The 27,102-nt window shown below is 42.1% G+C and overlaps 1 protein-coding gene across 12 annotated transcripts in view; it reads right to left on the bottom strand.

The window, feature by feature from the left end:
- The window catches only part of Ppm1b (protein phosphatase 1B, magnesium dependent, beta isoform), a 67,252-nt gene that overhangs the window by 19,505 nt on the left and 20,645 nt on the right, over positions 1 to 27,102 (bottom strand). For all 12 annotated transcript variants that reach the window (NM_001159497.1, XM_030249594.1, XM_030249592.1 and 9 more), the window contains 2 exons: positions 9,949 to 10,808; positions 1,105 to 1,222 (listed from right to left, as the gene is read on the bottom strand). In NM_001159497.1, the coding sequence (NP_001152969.1) occupies positions 1,105 to 1,222; positions 9,949 to 10,794 (964 nt within the window). In that variant the 5' untranslated portion in view covers positions 10,795 to 10,808. The remainder of the gene's footprint in view (positions 1 to 1,104; positions 1,223 to 9,948; positions 10,809 to 27,102) is intronic.

Genomic DNA, 27,102 nt, shown 5'->3' with positions numbered 1-27,102 from the left:
CTTACTTCTAAGTTTCAACCAAAAAAATTCTCTGCAACCAGGTCTGCACACTTTCCTGAGTCTGAAATGCCTTCCTGTCAACCCTATTCACCCTTTACTTGTAGCATTAGTATTTAAATCCCATACCTAGAACAGACAGACACATTGCCTTAGACTCCTATCTAAGGGATGTTTCTTGGTATAGATCAGGCTGAAGGCTTGGTCCCTAGGTGCTGACATACTTAAAGTTGAGAACTCCGATCAGCTCATAGCTGGGTGGGTGACCACGAGGGGGTGGATGTCTAACTGGAGGAAGCAGGTCACTTGACAGCAAGCCTCTGAAGGATCGGTCTCTCCTTGGTCCACCCACCTCCCAGTCCCCTTGCTTTACAGTCCATGGAGCATGTTCCTGCTTCCTTGAGATTTTGCCTTGCTTCATTCAGTCTCCAGTGGACCATGGACCAAAACTGAAACCGAACTAAAAAATGTGTTTTCTTCCTTAAATTATTTAACCCAGGCATTTTTTTCAAAGGGGAGAGCCACTGCTTCGGACCACGCAACTTTTGTTGTGGGACAGTCCTAGGCACTAAGAAGTAAAAGTGGAATCCCTGAGCTCCGCCACAGGTTACAGGGACCCATCTCCCAGATGAGAACAACGGAGTCTGTTGCGTTATTATTAGTCAGTTCTCATGCCTCCCGCTACTGTCACTCCAATCCAATTCACCACTACCCTCTGGTGGCCACATCAATCATACAATAAAAATGAAAATGGTGGGTGGGGGAGGAAGGACAAGAAGATTAGCTCAGGTAATATAAGCAGGGCTTACTTAGACTGGGTTCCATGCCCCAAAACATGTTCCTACGCACCATTCTGGGTACATATGCAGACAGTTATAAAGAAAGGAACCCACGCTCCTTCACTCACAGACTGATCCTAGACAGAATGTCTTAGGCAGATAGAGACTTATTTTTGAAACCCCTGTTTTAATATAATTTCTTCCACTAAAAAAATTAATTAATTAAATATTCTAATAAAGAAGAATACTTTTTCTTTCCTTCCTTCCCTCCTGGAGAAAACAAAGCAAAACAAAACAAAACAAAACAAAAACAAAGAAACTGCCTTACCTTCAACCCGTGATTCCAAGTGCTTATCCAACTCTGAATCTCTCTTCACGGCTTCCTCTGAGACCTTGGGGGCATTTGAAAAGCAAACTAATACAACACTCATGTTATCTCGACTTCCCTGCATATTAAAGAAAAGAAAAAGGACATTTTCTATAGTTCAACAATTGTCTATTATTTCGTTCCAGAGCTACTTAAAGCAATTAAAATTTAGTCACCCAGAATGTATACTTTAGATATTATTTCAAAAAATTATTTAAAATATAATCCTAAGCAACAAGGTGTCTAGGTATGAGTATAAATATAGTTATTCTTGGACTGTAAGTCTGTGTAACTATTTTTACCCACTAGTCCACAACCTAAGAAATGAAGATAACTTTACCCCTTTTGTATCTTTCATTCAAAATTATATAAACCTAAAAGTAACATTTTGAAACAAATTCATGCTAATCAACATAACACAACTCGACTCACTTTTGCTGAAAATTATCATGAAATTCAAGTCCTTTACCCCTCCACATGTGTGTGCGCACGCAAGTGTGCACACGCAAACGCACACACACACACAATAAATGAATGCAAATGTAAAAATGTGATGGTTATTGCATGTGGGAAAAAAGCTCACGCTTTAAGAGGTTCTGAGGTTATTACACCAAACAACGGCACATGCTTGGGATATGGCTTGGAGGACCAAGTTAAAGCTTTACCTGGGCACCAGTGTTTTCTGTGTTTGTTTTGTTTTGTTTTAAAAAGTCTCAAGGACTGCCTTGAATTTGCAATCCTCCTGCCAGAGATTACAGGCATATGGCACCAGGTCAGTATGGACACGTTCTAACCCCAGGGTCTTTAGAGAGCCAGGTAAAACAGTCTCTTCTGCTGGGCAGTGGCAGCACACGCCTTTAATCCCAGCACCCAGGAGGCAGACGCCAGCCTAATCTACAGAGTGAGTTCCAGGACAGCCAGGGTGGCTACACAGAGAAACCCTGTCTCAAAAAACAAACAAACAAACAAACAAGTTGGTTTTATATAATAAATTTTTCTCCTTTTAATTATGGGCTTATAAATTATATCAAAAAGGAAGTACAGAATCAAGTGCCAGAACTGAGCAATCCAAAGACTTCTGTTTTCTGCAGCTATGTGATTATCTTAGAGCAAACCACTACGCTTTCTTTCCCATTGCTGGCACACTTGTCCTCCTGTCCTGTGATGGCCTCACTATGTGGCAGAGGTAAGCTGGCCGGCCGTGAAACTGCTGCTCCTCCTGCTGCTCCTTCACAAGCTCGGGAAACTAAGCCCCCCTCTTGGGCATTCTACAAGACTCACCAATGGAGGCCGAGTGAGGTCTGCCCAGGCATTCTACAAGACTCACCAATGGAGGCCGAGTGAGGTCTGCCCAGGCATTCTACAAGACTCCCAATGGAGGCCGAGTGAGGTCTGCCCAGGCATTCTACAAGACTCACCAATGGAGGCCGAGTGAGGTCTGCCCAGGCATTCTACAAGACTCCCAATGGAGGCCGAGTGAGGTCTGCCCAGGCATTCTACAAGACTCACCAATGGAGGCCGAGTGAGGTCTGCCCAGGCATTCTACAAGACTCCCAATGGAGGCCGAGTGAGGTCTGCCCAGGCATTCTACAAGACTCACCAATGGAGGCCGAGTGAGGTCTGCCCAGGCATTCTACAAGACTCCCAATGGAGGCCGAGTGAGGTCTGCCCAGGCATTCTACAAGACTCACCAATGGAGGCCGAGTGAGGTCTGCCCAGGCATTCTACAAGACTCCCAATGGAGGCCGAGTGAGGTCTGCCCAGGCATTCTACAAGACTCCCAATGGAGGCCGAGTGAGGTCTGCCCAGGCATTCTACAAGACTCCCAATGGAGGCCGAGTGAGGTCTGCCCAGGCATTCTACAAGACTCACCAATGGAGGCCGAGTGAGGTCTGCCCAGGCATTCTACAAGACTCACCAATGGAGGCCGAGTGAGGTCTGCCCAGGCATTCTACAAGACTCACCAATGGAGGCCGAGTGAGGTCTGCCCAGGCATTCTACAAGACTCACCAATGGAGGCCGAGTGAGGTCTGCCCAGGCATTCTACAAGACTCACCAATGGAGGCCGAGTGAGGTCTGCCCAGGCATTCTACAAGACTCACCAATGGAGGCCGAGTGAGGTCTGCCCAGGCATTCTACAAGACTCACCAATGAAGGCCGAGTGAGGTCTGCCCAGGCATTCTACAAGACTCACCAATGGAGGCCGAGTGAGGTCTGCCCAGGCATTCTACAAGACTCCCAATGGAGGCCGAGTGAGGTCTGCCCAGGCATTCTTCAAGACTCCCAATGGAGGCCGAGTGAGGTCTGCCCAGGCATTCTACAAGACTCCCAATGGAGGCCGAGTGAGGTCTGCCCAGGCATTCTACAAGACTCACCAATGGAGGCCGAGTGAGGTCTGCCCAGGCATTCTACAAGACTCCCAATGGAGGCCGAGTGAGGTCTGCCCAGGCATTCTACAAGACTCACCAATGGAGGCCGAGTGAGGTCTGCCCAGGGAAAGGAAAGAAGCCTGGGTTACAGCCACTGAGCCTTTTCAGTCCTGGCCAGAGTTTACACTGACTTTATGTGGCTCGGAGCTGCCGTTTCTAAGGATCCACAGGATTTGACCAAAGAGACAGCCAGCCTTAAAGAACAACTGCTTCCACCTTCCAAAGAAACAGGAGCAGTTTGAATGAGTGAAGCGTCTTCACCAGACTAAGTGTGTGTGTGTGCTCCACTTGACTTTTATAAATCAGGATTTAACACTGGCCAAAGTAATTTTATTACTGAATGAAACCCACCTACACTTATAACTTACTGTTTGTTAGAAATGCTGCATTTGGCTATATGACTATATACATACAAGTATATCACATGAATATGATTAAAGCAATTTTTTTACTCTAAAAAATTAAACCTTACAACAGATATTCTAGACATCAAATATGACTATGGTTTTAAAAACAATTTTATGACCAGATGGAATGATTGGCAGACACTTAGAAATAGTTTCCTATTTTGTAACACCAAGAACATTATTAACCAATTCCTAATCAGTTATCTATAACAGCTCCACTTGACTTTTATAAATCATATAAGATAGACCCTATTATTAATTGAAGGATTAAGTAAAGAATGTACATGTTGTAGCCCTCAGTCGCACGCGACTCCAGTGCTGTTTCCATTTCTGTACTTACTATCTGTACTTACTATCCCTAAACACAAAGTGCATGTGTTTCAATTTTTACACAGAAACTGAAAAAGATCCTATTTCTTCTGTTTATTAGGACAGGCTAGCCTTGCATAATCAACAATTTTCATTAAGATCAAGGTTGAAACTTGTTTTTTTATAAAAATCTATCTTGAACAACAAAAACAATTAGCTGCTTAGACACGATTTCAATACCTTCCCTCTCTACTGCTTTGGTAGGCAGCTGTAACAACTGACAGCTTAGGTCAGACAGTGTTGACGTGCGTGTCAGGAAGAAGGGAATCCAGATTTAGGCCGAGAGACTGTGAGGCAGCTGGTTCTAAAGGAAACTGTTGTTCGCGTTTACAGAGAGGAACCGAGCAGTGCGTCTTCACAGTTGGGAGGCTGCTACGATAACAGCCAATCCTCATAACTAGTGTGGCCTAGGACATAAGAGGCCACGTCCAGTGCTCCCAAGGCTGGAGAGGTTGTTAATGTACCACAGGAACACAGGGCTCAGTGGTAAGTACATTTTCAAAAGGATGAAGTAAAGCTATTTTATAATACATAACTGCTTACGAGGAAGTATAGCTTTATTAAATTTAGTGTAATCACATAATACTTGACATTGGTAACAATCTGAGCTAAGGTGAACTGTGAAAAATTACAGAGACGTGACCAAGAAAGTCCTGAAACCTCTGTAGATAGAACCAGCTAGGTGGATTGATGACACTGCATTCTTGTCATCACTGCTCTCCTCCACTTCTGAAGGGCTAGTGAGACCACTCAGCAGAGAAAGCTGCTTGCTGCCAGCCCTGATGGACAAGGTGACCAGCATGATGAGAGACCCACATGATGGGACAAGAGAGAATATGAGTAACCCCTAGACCACCACCTGCTGTGGCTCATGTGCAAACACACACACCATACACACACTAGATGTAAAAAACAAGTATAAAGAAACTGCGAACCACACTGTCACTCCAATATTCTGTTTACTTTTGCCCCTTATATGAAAGTATTTTCTATGAATTATAATGGAACAAGGAAAAATTTAGAACTAAAATTACTTTGAGATAGTAAAGTACTTTTCCATGTTGTAGGAAAAAAATCAGAATGAAGGGCCCAAAGTACCTTCCTAAAGGTACAATGGCTAGATCAGGTCCACGGTTTTAAATAAATAAGCGTCTGATTTTCATAGGCTTCTGAATAACCGAATTCAAGGAAATCAAATACTTTGAAATTTCAAGGAATACTTTTATAATATAAGTAAAAGCAACTAGCACATCATGATCTATTTCTGTAAAATATAGAAACAAAGGCCTAGTTTTATACTTGTATATATGTATTAGTAAACAGAACCATATGGAAATATACAGCCAGCTGTAAACAGTGGTAAACACTAAATGCAACGAGACTAGAAAGAGATGTACAGAAGAGTAACTTAGCTTCCGAACACCTTTAATTTATTACAAAATAGTTACTAATTCTTTAACAACTGGGGAAAATGGGGAAAACTCTCCCATCACATTGGGGAACAATTTTTCAGACATAAAGCACCAAAATGCATGCATGCGCGCGCGCGCACGCACACACACACACACACACACACACACACACACACGATCAATCCTTTCTGACAATCACTAGTAAGAATAACTAAAGCATCAGATTCTGGTCTTTATAAACATGTTGTGACTAACAATCTTTTAATATCAACCTCCATTTCTTATAAACTAGAAATAATTATTCTTTTCCCAATTACTGTGAATATTAATATGTGACACATATCACAAATGTCACAAACAGCAGCTATATACTTTATGAAATCTGGATTAGTTGGCAATAAATGCCAGGAAGAATAAAGCAGGAAGCCTGTTTTCTTAGAGACTAATTTAAGTGGGGATAATACCTGGCCATCACCTAATACCTGTAACTTAACACTGCTAAACTGCAACCTGAAAAATGATTTACCATTGACAACCCTAATTCTAACTGCCGCCACACAGCTGCTGTAAAAATTAACTGGGCTAAGTAGCTGTTAAGTGCTAAAAACAGCGCAGACACACAGAGAGCAATTATTTTGCAGTACCACTATGTTTCTAACAACGATGATTACCACAACTTCCAAGGTTTCATGAGTGTGGTAGTTTGAATGAAAATGACCCCAAAGGCTCATAGGGATAGACACTGTAAGGATGTGTCACCTAGTTGAACTAGGTGTGGCCTTGTTGGAGGAAGTATGGCACTGGGGGCGGGTGTGTGTGTGTGTGTGTGTGTGTGTGTGTGTGAGGTCTCAGATGCTCAAGCCATGCCTAGTTTCCTGCTGCCTGTGCAGATCAAGATAAAGAACTCTCAGCTCCTTCTCCAGCACCATGTGGGCCTGCACACTGCCATGCTCCCCATGATGATAATAGACTGAACCTCTGAACTGTAAGCCAGTCCAAATAAAATAAAGAGTTGCTGTGGTCATGGGATCTCTTCACTGTACTAATTAAAACAATGAGTGAACACACACAAGTGTGTGTATGCTATTAAGACATAACTAGCAGAGTAAACACTGATTTCATCTCAGTCTCTTGGGGGAAAACTCAACTTAATCAGATCTTCATTGGCTCGACTCTTAAAGCAGGCAACACCCACTAAGCATCTTTTATTTCCCATGGAATTAACCATACGTATACGATTTTCCCTTCTAAATTCTAAGTAATCATAGTCTAATTTACAGTTTTACCTTTGGTTTTGTAACACAAACAAGTAGAGTAATGATACCATGGAATTAAGAAATGGAGACTGGGCCTTAACTCCGTAACTTCCCATGGAGAGGTTAAAAAATGAGCAAACCAGGAACTTTCCCAAAATAACCAGTTTTCAAAAACCGATTTCAATCTGAAAATAGATTCACTCAAAGGCTCTATGATGAACATCAGTCTCTACTAATGTGCAATGAACTGTCTGTGTGCTCCATCCTGCTACTCCTTGCTAAGACTCCAGGACAGCCTATAATCGTTTATTATGTTACGTTACTGAGAGAAGCTACTCTGTAAAGATGCACGGCCAGCATCTATCCAATCCCAAAGGCTACAGTCCCCGAAACCTAGCATACTAAACTTTAGTCCCCACTACCAACCAGATCAATTGTTGGGTATTCTCTCATAAGCACCTTATTCAAACACTAGATAGAATGCCATGTAGTTATGACAAAGTTTGCAACTCTAAAAACAGATCTCTCTACAACAAGCTGCCGGAAAAAAGAGAATGCATAAAAGCACATATAATGAACTTTTACACATTCTCTTAATGTGTAAACTAATAAAAATAACTTTAATAAAAGTAACACACTTTTAGGCAGGCTGGCTATTGAGATGGCAGGGCAAGTTGAGGCACCTGCTGCCAAGCCTGACGATCTGTGTGACGCCCAAGGACAGACACCATGGGGTAAGGACAGACACCATGGGGTAAGGACAGACACCATGGGGTAAGGACAGACACCATGGGGTAAGGACAGATACCATGGGGTAAGGACAGACACCATGGGGTAAGGACAGACACCATGGGATAAGGACAGACACCATGGGATAAGGACAGACACCATGGGGTAAGGACAGACACCATGGGGTAAGGGCCAACTCCCTCAAGCTGTCCCCTGACTAACACTTGTGCATTGGGGGATGGGAGGATAAATTTGTAGCTAAGTGCCCACGTGCACGCACACATACACATACACACACACGACAAGATAAATATTTAATAAAAATCTTAAAATACACACTGTAAAGTGGTTATGTATTATCACACACAGTTGTAGTATCCTAGAGAGGGTAGGGAGAGAACAGGAAGGTTTTGGAGCTGGCCTAAGTATGTATATGGTGACTCAGTTTCAAAAAGAAATTCGTAAGGAAACAAAAAACAAAAACCTAGAACAATTCACACAGTAATGGCAAGAACCTAGTATGGGTAGGGGAAAAGAATGTTCTCTTTGAACTGTCCACTTTATCTAGAGTTTTTCCAGTAACAGTCCATGCTGTTATAACTTGAGAACGTGCTACTTTTACTCAAGGAAAGCCACATCTGCTTTACTCTCAGAAGGCTGAAAGGCGGAGCCTCTTTCTACTCAAGAGCATAAGTAGACACTTTAAAGTTGCTGCCTATGTGGCCGCTGCCTGCCATCCACGAGGGCTTCTGGACTAAGTTCACCCTGAGAAGTAAAACATAAAACTAAACATCAGCCACGCTGGGAGCACTGTCATTAGACCCTGAGCTGGTGGTACGGGCTCACAGTCTCCTTGGGAGCCTGGTTCTTCTCACTTGGGTAAAAAGGGTTTCACCCATATCTGTCATTTCCAGGGAGCCTCCTCTTTAAATCTTTTCTTCTCTCCATTTCTTGACTACGAGGCACTAAAAAAGTATGTACTGGGGGAAAGAGGAGGATGAAGGCACACTGGGGTCAGAGAATAAACTGTGGGAGTCAGTGGTTTCCTCCCAACACACAGCTCTGAGCATCTGCCTGCTGAGATCTGACTGGCTACAGACACTGCTCTCACAGGCTTGCTGACTATGCCTGCACTTGTGGACATGCGGCAAGGTTCTCACCTAGCAGACAGATCCAGCATCATACTCTAACAGGTCAGTTTGCCTCAACAACTCAGACTCAGAACACGGAAGTCACATATCTAGACATCAATGAACTCAAACTTAAAATATTTTCTATATAGATGCTGCTAAAAGATCCACATGAATAAACTGATTTTCTGAACTTTTCTTTCCCCTCCCACCCCCTTTCCTGAGACTGTCTCTCTCCTTCCCCGCTCCCTACACACACACACACACACACACACACACACACACACACACACACGAGCCCTGACTGGCCTCAAACTCACAGAGATCCACCTGCCTACATAGACACCTGTGTATAGTACAAGTCCTGGCCCAAAAACTGTATTAACATTTACAATTTTTTGCTATTATTGCATTAAATTACAATTCAGACATCATGGTAATTTCACAAGAATCTTTCATAAGATCACATTTGTCATAATATCTATATGAAAAAAATTTCAATTATCTTCTATGTAAGTAATACACTAACCTTATATTGCTTAAAAGCTCATCTTAGATCTCACTGACAGACAATGAAAGGCAACTCATTCTTCTCAGTTGCTGTCTTAGCCGCTATGAAGATCAGAATACAATCTGACTTCACGTAGCGTCTGGTAAATCTGCCAGTATTTTCTGTAGCGCTTCGTATGTTAGTGTAAGTCTAACAGAATTCTACTACATACAAGGCTCAGCTGCTCTGAGATCCTAGGTAGGATGGTGACTGTCAACACCAGTGATATGGGTCAGAAGTCATGGCTCTATACAGCAACTTCTGAAACATCGACAAGCCATAAAACACTCCAGCTCAATACGTTTAAGATATTTGTTATCACTTAATTTTCAAATTAGAAGGTTGGGGCAGATTAAGTTAGTAAAAAGGGTTAACGTCCATGAAGAAGATATCTGAGAATACAGAGTTTTCTCCAGAAAACAGTAAAAATTATAAAATTCTAAGTTTGCTTTAGAAAAAAGTACTTACCATGTCTTTTGAAAATCAATAGTGTTAGTTCAAACAACAACAAGAGCGTACATACCTTATGTAAACAAGTGTCCACTACCCAATTGCACACATTCTCCAGGTCGTCCGACACCTCAAGCCTAGACTTAACAAACTCACAGAGCTCCTCATTGCTCATCACATCCCAGATCCCATCACAGGCCAAGACGACAAACTCATCCTCTTCTGCTCTCACAATCTCATAAACCTCAGGCTCTGGAGAAACAAGCTGCTCTGTAGGGCCCTTGCCATCCACACACTTGTAGTCATAGTCCCCCAGAGCCCGAGACACTGCTAGTGAGCCGTTCACACGCTGGATCATCACACTGCCTCCTGCGTTTTGGATGCGCTCCTTCTCCACTGGATTACAAGGTTTGTGATCCTGGGTAGAAAAGCAGACCTGTCCGTTCCTACACAGAACAGCTCGAGAGTCACCACAGTTGATGAAGTACATGTGTGTAGGGGAGACCATCACGCCCACTGCAGTCGAGCCGCTCCTGTCCATCCCGTTCCTCAGGTCTGAGAAGTTACGCATATATTCATCAATTTTCAAAAAGCCAGTCCTGATACCAGTCTTCACACTTTCTACTGAAGGCTCGAGAGCAGAGCCTGATTTGTCAGCTGCCCTGAAGTCTTCATTGGTGGTGATGTGTTCTAATAGATGTGTTGAACAGTAATTTGCCACTCGGGATCCAGCATGACCGTCATAAACTGCAAAAAACGACCAGTTGTCCAAGCCGTGAGGAATACCCACAACAGCTGTGTGTGCATCTTCCATTTCTACTCTCCATCCTTGCATACTGCTCAGGCCATAACGCAGACCATTCCCAGCACCGTGAGCATTGTGCTTTTCAGTTTTGGGTTTATCCAAAAATGCACCCATGTTTAGTAATGAATCTGAAAGAGAAAAAAATAAGGGTGGTAAATGTTCATATTTATTTGCCATAGTTTGTCTACAATGCTCCATTTATTCTGGACCGATTCATTTCTTAGGTATTTTCAGCAGTACCCGACTTACTGGGGTAACAACACAAGTTTCCTGATGCTGTTTTTAAGACATTTTTATAAACTGCTTTTTTTAATCTTTAAGTGCAGTGATGGTGTTTTTCCTGAATATACATCTGTAGATTCCCTAGAACTGGAGCTATGGACAGTTGTGAGCCACTATGTGGGTGCTGGGAACTGAACCTGGGTCCTGTGAAGAGCAGCCAGTGCTCTTAACTACTGAGCATCTCTGCAGCCAAGACAGTAACCTTTAAATACAGCTTGTAAGACAGAATCTAACTAAATGAGAACCTCTGCAGGTAGACCATGACGTCATCAGTGGGCTGCGGCTACTGCTGGGTTTTCTCCCTTTGCTTTTTTAAAAGACTGTCTTTCTGTCACCCACTGTCCTGGAACTCACTATGTGCACCAAGCTGGCATAGAATTTACAGAGGAAAATCCAGTTGCCTCTGCCTCCCAGGTTCTGGAACTGAAAGCATGAACTACACAAGCTGCTATCGGTGTTTCTCCCCAGCACTCTGAGGAGGGGAATGTGCTGCCACACTGGCTGTGGTGGTGCACACCTGTACCAGCACTGCTAAGTGGAAGAGAGAGGATCAAGAGTTCAAGGCCAGCCTGGATTATACATCTCAAAAAAACAAAATCAAACAAACAAACAAAAACTAAAGAATGTGCCAGCAGCCAAGCTCAGAATTTTCTAGAGAAAACTGATGAATACAACTTGGTTAGGATTCTTTTTTAAAATTCAGCAGGGCATGGTAGTAGCAAACTCCTGACATCCCAGATGCTCGTGAGGATGAGGCAGAAAGAGCACGAGCTGTCTCAGATCAAACCAACGCGCCCTGAGCAGCAGTGCTCCTTGCCAACTCCTCGCGCCACCAGTGCTCCTCACTGCAGTGGCTTATAACCTAGGCTTCCTCTGAAGTGAGTCGCTGTTCTGAGTGAGCAGCACCTAACTCACTGAGTTTAGACCACACATATATTTAGATTCTTTTACAAATTAACTTTTTTGTTGTTTGTTTGTTTCGAGACAGGGTTTCTCTGTGTAGCCTTGGCTGTCCTGGAACTCAGAAATCTGAGAGACCAGGCTGGCCTTGAAACTCAGAAATCTGCCTGCCTCTGCCTCTTAAGTGCTGGGATTAAAGCATTCGCCACCACTGCCTGGCAACTTTTTTTTAAAATAAAGTTCCAAACTGATCTTATTTTAAAGCTGAGATTCTATTAACTTTTTTAAAAGTACTATAAAGTTCTACCATCAATTTAATGTATACACATGTGGCTAAAGGATAATAAACTATATGATTCATGCACCCACCACAAAGTTATCAAGGCTAGGAAAGCTCCCCTTTCTCATCCCTGGGCTCCGCTACACACAGTGGGCAAGATCTTGACCTTGCAGTAGGCGTTCCCCGCAGTTCAACCATACTCCTGTACAACTTAGTTTCATACACTTAGGTGTTACACTGCTATACGAGATGCATTAGTCTCCCTCTTTTCTTGCTAAACACCATCCTAAGGTTGGTTCATCTACACTGGCACAGGTGAATTGAGTTCAATCACTGTAATGAATTACATCCTTATACCACAGCTTATACTCGCCACTACCAATTAATATTTCTTTTTTCTTTTTATTGAAGGTAACAATGTTTTGGAACAATCCTATTATATATGTATGAATTTTCCTACAATAAAGAGATCACAGGTAGCTAAGGGAAGGAGGAAAGGAAAGAGGAAGGGAAAGATGGAAGGAGGAAGGGAGAGCAGAAAATATGTTTAAGCTTCATGTCTTGAAGACAGATTTTAGCTGATCATATCAGTCATGCTGTAAGTAGGGCACACTTCATTTTACAATCACATCTAACTATAGTTCATATTTATAAACATTCATATAAAACTGGTAATGTTGGAAACAAGAGGACATCAAAAATAGGGTTTTATTTTTTTCAAAGAGCAAGTGTCTTAAGCCATAAAGACAAAAAAAAAAAAGTATACTAATCAAGTGTGGCTATTTTTGTCTAAAAAAAATTTAGACCTCCACCATTCATTCATTCATTCATTCATTCATTCATTTTTGGTTTTCAATACAGTGTTTCTTGTGTAACCTTGGCTGTCCTAGAACTAGCTCTAGGCCAGGCTGGCCTTGAACTCACAGAGATTTGCCTGCCTCTGACTCTGAGTGCTGGGATTAAAAGTATGATCCACCACTGCCCAGCTTTGGACATCCATTTTTAAAACTCATACCTTTCTCTTTCCCATCCAGCTCTGCAAAGTCACTGTTCCTGAAAAGCCAGGATTGGAGCTTCTGAAATACCTTCTCCCAAACTACTAAATTCCAGTAAGACTTAAACATAAGGAAGCAGAGGCAGGTGGATCTTTGTGAGTTCAAGGCCATCCTGGTCTACAAAGCAAGTTTCAAGCCAGCCAGGGTTACATTGTGAGATCCTGCTTCAAAAACTCAAAAAACAAACACTAAAGTACAAGGCTTTACCAATACTTAAGCCATTCCACTTTACATACTTATTTTCCCTTTTTCTCTCACTTTCACAACGGTGACACACACACTGCACACACACACACTGCACACAAGTACGGAGTAAATGTTAGAAAATTTAATTTTTGTTTTGAGGCAAATTAACTATGTTAGCTCCAGCTGCTCTTTGATCTCCTGTAATCCTCCCTTGGATGCCAAAGGGTTAGGATTACAGCTTGGGTTGTCACACCTGGCAGCTTTTTCTTTTTATTTAATTAGTTTTTTGAAAAGTGGTTTAAGCCAGCAATACTCCATCATAAATGCATGCAATGCATGTGCTACGGCACACGCTTCTTTGAGCTGAAGTCAACAGAAACTCCTAGCACTATGTGGCAAAGAAAGGGCTTTAGGAGGAAGGGATAACTGTAAACCAGGACTCTCCTCTCAGATAGACACTTCTGGAGCACTGCACCGTGGATAACTGTGTAAACCAAGACTCTCCTCTCAGATAGGCACTTCTGGAGCACTGCACCGTGGAATGGGATCTGGGATAAGGATGCTAACAGGTACCACGAGAAAGCAATCCAAGAGTCATTGCACTAAAGAAGCTGAATGTCCCCACAAGGAAAGCACAAACTAGATTAGTATTTGACAGTGTTCTGTATTTATTTCCTTTTAGGTATCTTCTACCTTTTGCTAAAGTTTTTAGATCTTATTTTATTCAATGACTTTTGAGACAAATTAAAAAAGGTCTTTTATACCCCTGCCTCCTTTATGGGGGAAGTAAGAAGCAGGTGTCCACAGAAAGCTGGGAAAGAGAATGCGGGAACTTCTACCAGATTGCGCCCTGTCTGCCTGCCTGTCTTTTTTTGTTGTTGTTTTTAATAACAAGTCTCCCTGCATTGCCAGGCTTGGCTTCAAACTCCTGATTCTCACGCCTTAGCATCCCTACCAGCCAGGAGGACTGAAGGCACGTACCGTGACACTGGTTTTTACGTGATAAAAGTTTAGTTATATATTAAAAGTCATAAAGCCATTTTCTCCACTGACAGTTTCATTTCATGGTATTATCTCTAAGTTTTGGCTATGAAATTTGTATGTTTCTTTTAAAAAGCTTATTAGTGACAGATTTTATTGAAATGACTACAATTCATCATGTAACAGGAATTCCGCTCAGAAAACAAAAGTATATACACATTTCAACTTCAAAGAATTGAGCAAAATAGTTTCAAAGTATCTACAAAATGTATAGTGTTATAAAATTAACAGAAGGACACTTACTGCGCCCACAGTGCAAACACGTGTGGAAGCACAGCACCGAACTGTGTGACAAGGAAGGAGAAAAGTGTCTGCACAGCAGGTTGGATCCCTACCTCCCCGGAATATCTGCTTTCCTAGAAAAGAATATCTCTTCCCGTTGCGAAATTCTGGGCATGGGGTCTGAGTGATAAGTGAACTGCCAACTGATTCCAACGGTTATAACAGTATACAGCAAGAGTACAGCTCACAAGAGACAGGCGCACTTCAACTGACATGGACTTCCTAAAGACTACTTCATATGAATGAATGAATGAATGAATGAATGAATGAATGAATGAATGTTTTTATAGCTTTCTTTGTTCTGTCTCAAGGTGGGATCTCATTCTACAACCCACGGCAGCCATAACGTTGCAGCAACCCTCTCGTCTCACTCCTCGGTGCCCGGATTATGTAAGTGTAAGCAACTACGGTCAGCTTTTAGTTCTAGGGTAAAATCACACACGTTCCCACAATGATGGCAACAATGCACCCTCTTCTACTGGAAAGAAATACTGTACTGGCTGGATTTGTCTGTCTGTCTGTTAACTTGACACAAGCTAGAGTTATCTGAGAAAAGGGAACCACAATGAAGAAAGCCCCTCCATAAGACTGGCCTGTGGGCAAGCCTGGGAGAGTTTGTCTTTTCCATTTATGTATCTATTCATATACTTACCTGTCTACCTACCTGTTTGTTTTAAGACAGTGTCTCCTTATGTAGCCCTGACTATTGTGGAACTATGTAGGCCAGGTGGGCCTCAAATCACAGAGATCTGCCTGCCTCTGATTCCTGAGTACTGTGATTAAAGATTTTTCTTGATTGATGTGGGAGGACCCAGCTCACTATGAACTGTGCCACCCATGGGCAGGTAGCAAGCAAGCTGGCAAGCCAGTAAATAGCATTCCTTCATGGTCTCTGCTTCAGTTCCTACCCTAACTTCCTTTGCCTGGGATAGGGGACTGTTAAGCTGAAATAGACCTCTAGTACCCAAACTGCTTTGGTAATGGTATTTTATCACAGCAACAGAAATACCTAATGTTTCAAGCCAAATACACTCTACTGCATAAACTCTTAAGAAGCCTTTCCAACCACATATACTTATCTTCATCCTGCACTCCAGGAAATAGTTTATCACAGACAACTAACTATATACTGCTTTATTAAGTGGTGATGCTTATGTACTGTGTGTGTGTACTCATGTGACATGGAAATAAATTTTAACTTCAACCTTTTATTCAAACAAATCAATCTTCTTAATGAAATTTATCTTTAATCAAAACTAAACTTGCTTATTATTAGATTTGGGTGTGTGTGTGTATGTGTGTGTGAAGAAGCCACGTTTAATTTGAGAATTTTAAATTTGTTTTTAAGAGGCAGGATTTAGCCTCTGGCCTCAGACTCCCAACCCTCCTGCCCTAGCCTCTCAATGCTGAGAGTAAAGTGTGTGCCACCATACCTGGCTTCCACACCTGGCTTCAAGAACTTTTTGATTGCAACACAAAGAAAAAAACAAAATATATCCCTAAGCCAAAAATCAAATTGTACTTACCCTAAGCTTGCCTCCTTGAATGAATCATCTATAAAGCCTTATGTAATGAAGGACTGATTCTAAGTGTCCCATTGTTCTGAAATGCCCCAAACTAAATCCAGTGGCACTCTAAACTCACAAGATACAAGCAGGAAGAGGCATACATTCCAATGCTTGGAACAGCAGAATTAGAGCCAACACACTACACAGCACACTCTCCTCACCATGACTACAAGCCCTCCCGCAAACAAAGAGGGCAGACTGACTGACTGACTGTCTATGTAGGAGCAGGTGGTTGGGCAGGGCATAGCGGTGCATGTTTCTGACCCCAGCACTAGGGAGGCAGTGGCATGTGGATCTCTGTGAGTTCAAGGCCCGCCTGGTCTACATAAGACACCTGTGACTATGTAAAGGGGCCCTGTCTCAAACATTAAACAGAAAAAAAGAAACAGGAAAATCAGAAAGCACGTCTTGCCAAGGGTAGCAACAAAAAGGGAGTCCTTGGAACAGAGGGGACTAAGAAAGCAACGAGCAAGCCAAGAGTAGAGTGCTCACTGCTCAGCAGCGCTGATGTGCATACTCCACTCCTGTGCCTACTCATTGCTCAGAGAGCAGGCCCAAGAGCAGGGTTGAAAAGCAGGGTTCACATTTAACATCCAATCTTTCTCAACCACCCCAGTGCTGAGGAGCAAACAAGACGTGAGTCTATATCTTGACCAGAACTGTCACTAATCTCATGTCCCTGAGCTGGGACTCAACTGTCACTAGGCCTTTTTATTTGTTCATCTTCCCAATGTTGCACACTGACTAAATCTCCTTTTCTCTCTCTGTTCTCTCTAGATTTACCCAAATCCCCTCTTCCTGAATAAGCACACTTGGATACCACTTATAACAAGACACTTTAAACTCCAAGGGGAGGGAGGGAGGGAGGGAGCTTCCTTAACAATTCTAGTCTCTCTTTACCCCTTAATACTTACAAATGTCTCCCACATTTACAACATATCCCCAAGGGAAGAATACTGCTGTGCACAGTGATGGGAGAACTGCAGCAGGACTGCTGAGACTGCAGACAGCCGTGACGCTCACCTAAGAGAGCATGTATGATCCACATGACCCTCCCATATCTTAATTTTGCACCATATGCTCAAAATCACATGTTGTCATATTAGGCAGATACCGCTGTACTCCTCACGACATGGCAGGCGTTATTTTAAATGATTCATACCTAGCTCTTTAAAATTCTACTTTAAATATATCACAAAAAGGACCAAACAAAGCATTTAATTAAATATCACTAGACAACTTTAAAAAAAAAAAGCGTTAGCAAAGGCTACCCAGATACTGCAGAATCCCCTTCCCTCCTGTGGTTGGCACACTTCTGGAAAAGAAGCACAAGGAAGCTGGCAGGCGGCACAATCGGTCAATCTCATTTCATCAAAGAGGATGGAGTGCTGTCACTCAGGGGTCCCTTTGGCACATGACACTATCATCAAGATGCATATACACAGTGACATTCAAGCCTAGTAACGACCCATTTAGGATAACATTTTTAAAAATAGTATTTATTTTATTATTTGTAATTATGTGTTTCTGTGAGAGCATGTACCCATGAGTGCCAGTGCCCGCCAAGGCCAGAGACATCATACCCCTCAGGAGCTCAGGTTACAAGCTGGTGTAAAGTTACATAAATGTGGATGCGGGCAGTCAGACTCGGGTCCTCTGAAAGAGCAATAAGCACTCTAACTGCTGAGCCTTCTCTTATCTCCAGAGCTCTTAATAGTCTCATTTTACAACTGAGAAGAATCAAAGTCAAAAGGAGCTTTCTAGAAAAATCTGGTAAAGTCCAAATAAAGTCTCAGATTTAGCTAAGAGAAAATACGGGATTTTTAGTTTTGACAGCTGTACCCCAATAATATAAAAAGTTAACATTATAGAAACAGGAAAAGAGGTCTTCATAACTTTTTTGAATGTCTGAAATTCCTTCAATGTTTCAACTTTGCTTTTCTGCATGGAGAGTAACGGGCTAGAGGCTAGCTCAGCTGACAAGGAGCTTCCCCACCTTGAGGAAGCTCCGGCTTCATCTCCAGCAGGACGTACACTGGACACTGTGGCCCACACCTGGACTCTCAGCACTTAGGAGAGAGAGGCAGGAGAATGACAAGTTCAGAGTTCATCCTCTCTTTGCCTACATAGTCTAAGGTCAGCCTACACTCTCACACAGACACATAGGCACAAGAAAGGAAAGGTAAGCCCCAGCTAAGTCTTTCCACCACCATGTTGGCTAAGGTTAGGCTAACAAGGAATTCCTTTTAATCATACTATAGAAATTTAGAAATGAATCTCGTGTGTGTGTTTTATATAATATATATATATATATAAAGCCAAGCTATATATATAATAACTGCAAACTCTGACTCAATGATTCTATTTCTTGGCTGTATCAAATATGATGGGTTTTTGTTGTTGTTCTTGTTTGGTTGGTTTTGGTTTTTCGAGACAGGGTTTCTCTGTGTAGCCCTGGGTGTCCTGGAACTCACTTTGTAGACCAGGCTGGCCTCGAACTCAGAGATCCGCCTGCCTCTGCCTCCCGAGTGCTGGGGTTAAAGGCGTGCGCCACCACGCCCGGCTCGTGATCTTTTTTAGATTGACAGTCTGAGAAACAGAACTTGGATTGTACCCCTCAGGAGGAAATCCGTATCCACAGAGCAAGGGTGATGAAAATAAGTAACTGAACATAAATGGAGAAAACAAACATCACAAAACCTTATACACACTTGTCCTCCCAGAAGAGAAGCACTACAGTCGCCCCCACGAGCCGCGTGCATTAGGTACAGTAACCGCCTTCTCAGAGAACACAGACTGGCAGGAGGGGCTCACCTTCACCGTTAAGCCGACGAGTATTCCCATCAGCCAAGGGTCCAGGTCAGTGCCAACAGCCATAAATCATGCCCAGGTCAAGTTCACCACTTGATGCATGAGGAAAACAGCACATTAACCCGGTGGTCTCTACCCCCACCCCCAAACAAACCTAGAGCTGCTAATGCAAGAAAAGCAGCAAATAAATCACAGTCTAGGGACATCTTACAAAATATCCAACCAGTATCCCCCAAATGGTCACGGTCATAAAAAGGAGGAAAAGTCTGAGAAACTGTCACAGGCAAAGGGGGCTTTAAAAGACATGATGACTAAAATATAATGTGGAACGTTTTATGTAACTTGGCACATTTACATAATGTAGCAGATGTAACAGGATCCTGGAACAGAAAGGGCAGTTAGGTAAAAATAATAAAAGATGAATAAATTGTAGGTGAATTAATAATGTGTCCAAGAGTAGAAGACAGAGCTCAGCAGTCCCCAGCAGTCACTCCTCCTGCACAGTATCTACAGTCAGTTCCCAGCTACCTGTTAACTCCAATCCAATGGATCAGACACCTCCCGGCTCCACAGGCCCCTCAACACAGAGTATCCATTAACTCACACAGGCACACATGCACAGAAAAACTAAAAAGGAAATCTCAACAACTCATGAATCGGCACTTGCTCATTAGTAAGTGAAGCTAACAGTTCTCAGTACCATCAGAAACCGTTACTGACAAGGAGACAGTCACCTGAGCTCACTTACTTGACTGGCAACGGGTGAGGAGTACTAGCTAGGAATTCACAAGAGACTGTCCCACAGACTACCTACATGTGAGCTCCCCTGTTTGAGGACCTTGGCGTTGTGAGAACTTCTCAGGAGACATCTCAGTCAGAAGCTTACTGACTCTCCGCAGTCAGTGTTATTTGTACATTTTGCTATTACAAGCAAGTCACTAAGATCCAATCAGATTCAATGGGAAGAAGAAGATACACTTTTTAAAGGAGAAGACTAAAATTTGCAGGTGTTACTTATTCAGAGAATATGCTTAGCATGCAAGAAGCCCTGTGGTTCAACCTCCAACATGGTTTTTAAAAAGAGACAAATGAATGTGTGTGTGTGCACATGTGCCCGTGTAGTGTGTGTGTGTTTCAAAAAGAGCTGCAGAGGGTCTGGATCTAGACATACCCTGTTTCACCACTACGAACCAAGGTGGGAAGCCTTCCTGAAAGCCTGGTTAAGTCTGCAGTAAGGCAGAGGTACACATGTGTAGTTCCACCACAGAAGTAGATGAAAGGGATCCAGGTCAGCCTCAGCCTCAAAATGGGCAGAATGAGCTCAACACCAGCCTAAACTACATGAGACGCTGTCTCAAAAGAAAACAGAAAAAATATCTGTAAGTCTGAATGCGTAACACTGAAATGCCTTTGGTTTGATAACTCAACTTCTAGAAATTTTGGAAACTCAAGGAAGATAACCAACTGCTCTCTGAGGTATTCAGTAATTTCAGATGATTGATTTAGAAACTGCTTAATACAAGAACATTCCATGAAATGTTTAGAACGCCACAATCACCATACACAATGATGAAGCCTACTAAATGACACCCTTGCTACTATTGATTAAAGTTTCCATCACGAACTATGGACATATAACCAAATACCACAATGAAATACCACCCAACCTCAAAACAAAACAAAACAAAACAAAACAAACAAACAAAAAACACCCTGTTATTTATGAGGACGTGGATAAACCTTGTGTCAAGTGAAATATGCCAGGCACAAATAGCTTACAGTAACTAATATAATTTAATATAGTTATTATGCTGTGTTGTGCAGAGAATACCAAGAAAGAAATTCTGGACACATTTGGTACAAATAAAATCATTACAGGCCAAACTGTACAGTACACGAGGAACAAAGCAAACAATACTGGAATCTGAGGGTCTCATGTTGATTGGAGGGAGGCTCCAGCAGCATGCCTACAAACCACTGCTGTAACACCAACTAAGTACAGAGCTTGGTGAGCAGCAAATCCGAGTACTGGGTTTAGAACTTTCTGGCATTTTCCCCCTATAAGTATTTCCAATCTAGAGTTGGTTGAGTGCACACAGATGCGGAACCTGCAGCTTTACCGGGGGCAAACTGTATATAGAATCTAAACTCATCAAACCTGAAAGCAGAGCAGAATGGTGGATGGAAGGGGCAGGGGGAGAAGGGGGACCAGGGAGTGTGGTGATTTAATAAAATGACCCCCATAGGCCCACAGGTACTATTAAGATGTGCAGCCCTGTTGGGGTCGTGTGGCCTTGTTGGAGGGAGTGTGTTGGAGGGTGGGCTTTGAGGTCTCATAAGCTCAAGCTCTGGCAGTGTGGCTCATAGTCTTCATGATGGTTTGAATAGGTTTGGCCCCCATAGACTCATGTTTCAATGCTTGGCCATAGGGAGTGGTACTACTAGGAGGTGTGGCCTCGTTGGAGGAGCTGTGTCACTGTGTAAGCAGCTTTGAGGTCTCCTATATCAGAGCCTCCTCCAGGCTGCTTTTGGATCATGATACAGAACTCTTAGCTCCTCCTCCAACATGCATGTTGCCATGTTTCCTGACATGATGGTAACAGATTAAACCTCTGAAACTAAAGCCATCCCCAATGAAATGCCTTCCTTTTTAAGAGTTGCCATAGTTACGGTGCCTCTTCACAGCAGTAGAAACCCAACGACAGGGAGGTGATGATGGTGATGGTGATAGGATATGAATACCCAGTCAGATAGGTATGTGTATTTAAACTGACTAGGGTGGTGCTCACCTATAATCCCAAGACAGGAAGAACACAAATTTGATGCTATCCTGAACTACATTGCAAGACCCTACCTCACAATAAAACAAATGTAGGAGCTAGAGGGGTGTCTCATGGATTAGAAACACATCCTACTCTTGCAGTACCCAAGTCGGCTCACAGCCATCACGTAGGGCAGTTTATAACTGCCTACAGTAACTCCAGCCCGTGAGGTGCCAAAGCTTCAGGCCTTATCAAGCACCCACTCTCTCATGTGCAAACACCTGCAAACACACACCGATAATAAAAATCTATCTTTTAAAAATAAAAATGTTAAGATTTTTAGAAGTATTTTTAGGTAATAGATATTAGCTTAACTCAACTGTTCCACATACATACATACATACATACATACATACGAGAATGAGACAGAATTCTCTATATAATCAGCACGCACACAGAATTCTGCACCTCCTAAGTTTATACAATTTATAAAATATATATACAACTTTAATGCACAAATTTTGGAGGGGAAAAAACTAAAATTAGTTAAAATGATAGAAACTGTCTTAAAGAAAGTCAGGCAGAGAAAATCATTCCCAAAATGCAATCCCCCACATCCCTCAGAGTGAAAGAGACACTCAACAACAACAGAAAGAAAAAGAAGAAAAATAAAAAAAAGTGGGGGCGGAGGAAGCTGTCAGTCAGACCAGGGTACAATACCTAACTACTGCAAGAACACAAAAAGGGAAGAAAGAAATTTATCAAACAGTTGAGTTTCCCAGCTAGCCAACACTGCAAAGAAAGACTGAAAGCAGAACTACATCCAAAAGCTGACTAAAGTTTTAAAACACTAATGCTAAACATGAAATCCTAAACATTCCCAGAGAAGGGGAAGAGCTAGGTCACACTACTGAACCAGAAACCAAAACAGCATCTGGATTCTCTAGAATATTATCTGGTAAACATGCAAGTAATGTCCTGAAGAACTGTTGGTAGAATACCTATTCAGGAGAAAGTCTCATAAGAGAAAATGTATACAAAAATCATACATAATGTAACGCTCTACAGAAGTGAAAAGTATGGCTGATAGTCACATGCATCACCATGAATATATCTTAAAAACAAAGCTAGAAATGTGGTGCTATTTATTTTTTTAAACCTTAGAAAACTTATAACCAACTAGTTTAGAATCTTGAGTACATAGCAAAAATATTCAAAACATATTTGAATACTGTAAAAATTAAAATTCCTACCAAGATGCTCTCGGCAGTAGTTACTTCTAAGGAAGAAAGTGACTGAGAAAGAACTTAGATGCAAATAGTAAAATGTTACTGTTACTTAGGTGGTGGGATAGTTTTTATTCAGTTTAAAACTAGTCTATAGAACTATTCAACTTACATACGCCACAATAAAGACACTTCTCTTGATAAGGTATCATTTTAACACACTATTGAAATGGTCAATAATATCTATAACATTGACAAATATTGCAGTAACACCCCCAAAGGAGTATTTATTCTGTTCAATTGTGGAGCACGAAAATGCTTCAGAAACTGTTTAGCCAAAATAAATATCACTTCTGTTTTAACAGAAGTCTGATCTAACACAAATAAAAGACCAACTCATTTACCTGCTTACTCGATTTCCTGAAAGCTCTTTAAAACTACTTTCAAGAGGAATGAGAAGAGGCAGTCTGATGGTGTGTGCCTATCAGAGCAAGCAGGAGGCCAAAACAAAGAGTAGGATGCTCTGGGCCAGCCTGGGGTATATACTGAAACTCTGTCTGAAAGGGATAGTGCAGGAAACTATTAATGTCTCTTATTCTCCTGTATTAATTTTCACCTCCAAGGCTTATAGCTTCCATCTGCTAACCTAGGTCTAGCCTCCATACAATCTTATCTGTCTGTGCCTAGAATATCTTCAGCCTGAGGCTTAACGCTTAATAAGTTAACCCTTTATAGCTCTTTCTGAGCTCTGGGCTGGCAGATTCAACCCAGCTGTTCTGGCTCAAACTCCTCTCCAAGCTGACTGATTCAATCTGGCTTCTCCCTCGGCCTCTCCTGAATTGCTCTGCTTGGCCTCATAATAACCTTGGCAATCTGTTCTAATCTTCTGGCTCCTTCTATCTTCCCCTGTGTCTAGCTTATTTGCTCTTTAACCTGTCTCTGTAAAACTCTCCCAGTAAATACCTTTTCTCTCTCTGAACTGCTCTCTTAAGCACCTTCCCTTTCCTCTCTTCTCGTGAGAGTTGGCCATATTCTATTCTGTCAAATCTTTCTCTGACTCATCACTTTGTCTGCCACTCAATTAAACATCACTTTAAAATAGGAGTGCTTCCTTCTATAAGCTAACTTTACCTTCACTGTTTGGGATCAAAGGTGTGTGCTAAGAGCTGAGCCACACCACAGCAATTTTTTTTAAGCTATGATTCTGATGTTGCAAGCTATCTCCCCAGCCCAAATTCTACTAACTGTTTGTAATAATATGCAGTCCTGAGTCCAGAGCTAAATACAGTAACACATTTTTAAGTTATTTTGGTCCTGTATCTGAGTATGTATGGAGATGACAACACTGTTCTGGGATTAAGATCCCTGGCCTTTCTGGATCACAGAGTAAAGTCTGTAAACTTCTCAATACTGCTTTGTGGTGGTTTGCTTGGCCCAGGGAGTGGCACTATTAGGAGGTGTGGCCTTGCTGGAGTAAGTGTGCCACTGTGGGCATGGGCTTTAATAACCTAATCCTAGCTGCCTGGAAGTGAGTATTCTGCTAGCAGCCTTCAGATGAAGATGTAGAACTTTCAGCTCCTCCTGCAGCATGCCTGCCTGGATGCTGTCATGTTACTGCCTTGAGGATAATGGACTGAACCCCTGAACCTGTAAGCCAGCCCCAATGAAATGTTGTCCTTGTAAGAGTTGCCTCAGCCATGGTGTCTACTCGCAGCAGTGAAACCCTGACTAAGACATGGCTTAAGGTGACTTAAGTTCATACTTTACTCATCTGCAGATAACGGAAAGACTCCAGGCCGAGTCTGTTTGGACCACATGTGAATGTAAGGATGGACATATTGTCTACAGTCTACATAAGAAATTTAATCTTGGGGCTGGCGAGATGGCTCAGTGGTTAAGAGCCGCCGACTGCTCTTCCGAAGGTCCCAAGTTCAAATCCCAGCAACCACATGGTGGCTCACAACCATCCGTAACGAAATCTGATGCCCTCTTCTGGAGTGTCTCAGGACAGTTACAGTGTACTTACATATAATAAGTAAATAAATAAAAAATAATAAAAGATAAAAGAAATTTAATCTTTCTTATAATACAGTTTCTAGAAAATATGGGGAACACATACCCTCTGCATCAGTAAACTCACAGAAACCAAACATTTGTCTCATTCTTTTTTTCAACTATGTGTATATGTATGGCGATGCACATACCACTGAGAGCTAAAGAATTTTTAAAACTCTTACAAATAAGCTGCTTAGAATAGTGCCTTTCTAGTTTCAAATTTTAACCAAGGACACAGTGTATAGGATTATCAAGATACATATCTATGATCCAGCCCCATGCCCTTCACTTCCAGCCTCTTGCTAGACAGATCAACAGCTACTACTACAGTACTCAATATATTAGTTCCAGATGGCTGCACCAATCCTGAGCTCTAGTTCTGTCAACTGCTTGAAAGAGCAAAGAACACACATCCTCTCCCATCAGAAAACTCACAAAAACTAAACATCCATTTCTCAATGTTTTAAAATTATGTTTTGTGTGTGTGTGTGTGTGTGTGTGTGTATCTGTCTGTCTGTGGACACATATGTCATGTGTAGTTGTCAAAGAACAACTTCTGGGAGTTGGCTCTCCCATGGAATTCAGGGAATAACTCAGGAAGCCAGGCTTGGTGGCAAAGGCAGCACTACCTACCCAGTGAGCTGTCTCCTCATTCCTGTAGGTTTATTTTTTTTATTTTTTATTATTGTTTTTTGAAAAAGGTCAACCTGAGGGGTGATTGTGAAATCCTGTTTTTCCTACTTCCCCTTCCCAAGTGCTCGGTTACCTAGTGCCTCTCAAGTCTTAATGTTTTAGTATTGAAACACAAGTTATTTCTTCTTCCAAACAGCCCCGTAACATTAAGATTTTTTTTTAATTAATCATATGAAAGTTCAAGGGGATTTGAACTATCAAACAATTTATAAATTGATTTTACCATTTTTATTGGACTAATTAGGTAAGAAGACACTGATTACACCCAACTCTGATAGCCAATAGATGTTATACACAGATATAAAGACCTCTGAAGTTTTAACTCTTGAAACTTGGAGGTGAAAATCAACCCATTAAATCACACATTTTATGAAATTAACTTATATGTAATAGAGATCACAAGAATGACTGACTTTCTTTCCCTAGTTTGAAAAGCATAGCCAGTATTATTGTTCCTTGAGCTGTGAATTCAACCTAGTGACACCACAGTATATCCAGGGGTTTCAAACTCAGGGCAAGAACAATCCCCTTTTAACCCTGTCTAAGGAGTTAAGTTGTACCCCATCAGCTAAGTTATAAAAGAGAAGCCCAGCACTCCTGACAGCCGTATGTTGCTTTGCTAGAAATTTTGCTTGGGGGAAAAAAGTCACAACTTTGTTTAGCTATAACTAGTATGTTCTAAAATGCAAACTACATATAGATCATAACTGTGAACAGAGTATGTATGTATATAAGTTACAGCAAAACAAAAACAAAAAAGCAAGAAAGAAAACAAAACAAAAAAACAACTTTACTGTCTGGTAAACTTTCAATGAGAACTTCTCAACATAGGACAATGTAGCTAGCATATAAAGGAGGAATTATGCACTGACATGCCGGGAGCCACGGCCTCAGCCATAACCTTTTGGATATTTTCTAGCTTACATAAACAATCCTGAGAGAACATTCGTGGTCATAACAGTAAGAATGTTTATGGGTAAAGAGGACACTGTGACCATTGGCTCCAGGAGCTGAAGATTGCCACCTGACCTTCAGAGAGCTCCTGGGCTCTTCCCACCTCCCTTGGAGCCTCCTCTTGCCTATGCTTATATTGCCACTCCTGAATAAAGTTTTCAGAGCTTGATCAGTATGATTGACTTGCTCTCATTCTTCGTGTCTCTCCCCCCCACCCCCTACGGCCTGGGTCCCCACTGATTGTCCCTGCAGGGCCGGGGAAAACTGGCGCCCAACGTGGAGCTCTGAGTTTGGGGTCTGAGAGAGACCACTCTTCACATTGAGCCA

The sequence above is a fragment of the Mus musculus genome, chromosome 17 (genome assembly GCF_000001635.26).
Source record: "Mus musculus strain C57BL/6J chromosome 17, GRCm38.p6 C57BL/6J".
In the NCBI taxonomy this organism is placed as follows: Eukaryota; Metazoa; Chordata; class Mammalia; order Rodentia; family Muridae; genus Mus; species Mus musculus.
The sequence above is the reverse complement of the archived record's forward strand: the minus strand, read 5'-3'. Positions and strand labels throughout refer to the sequence as shown.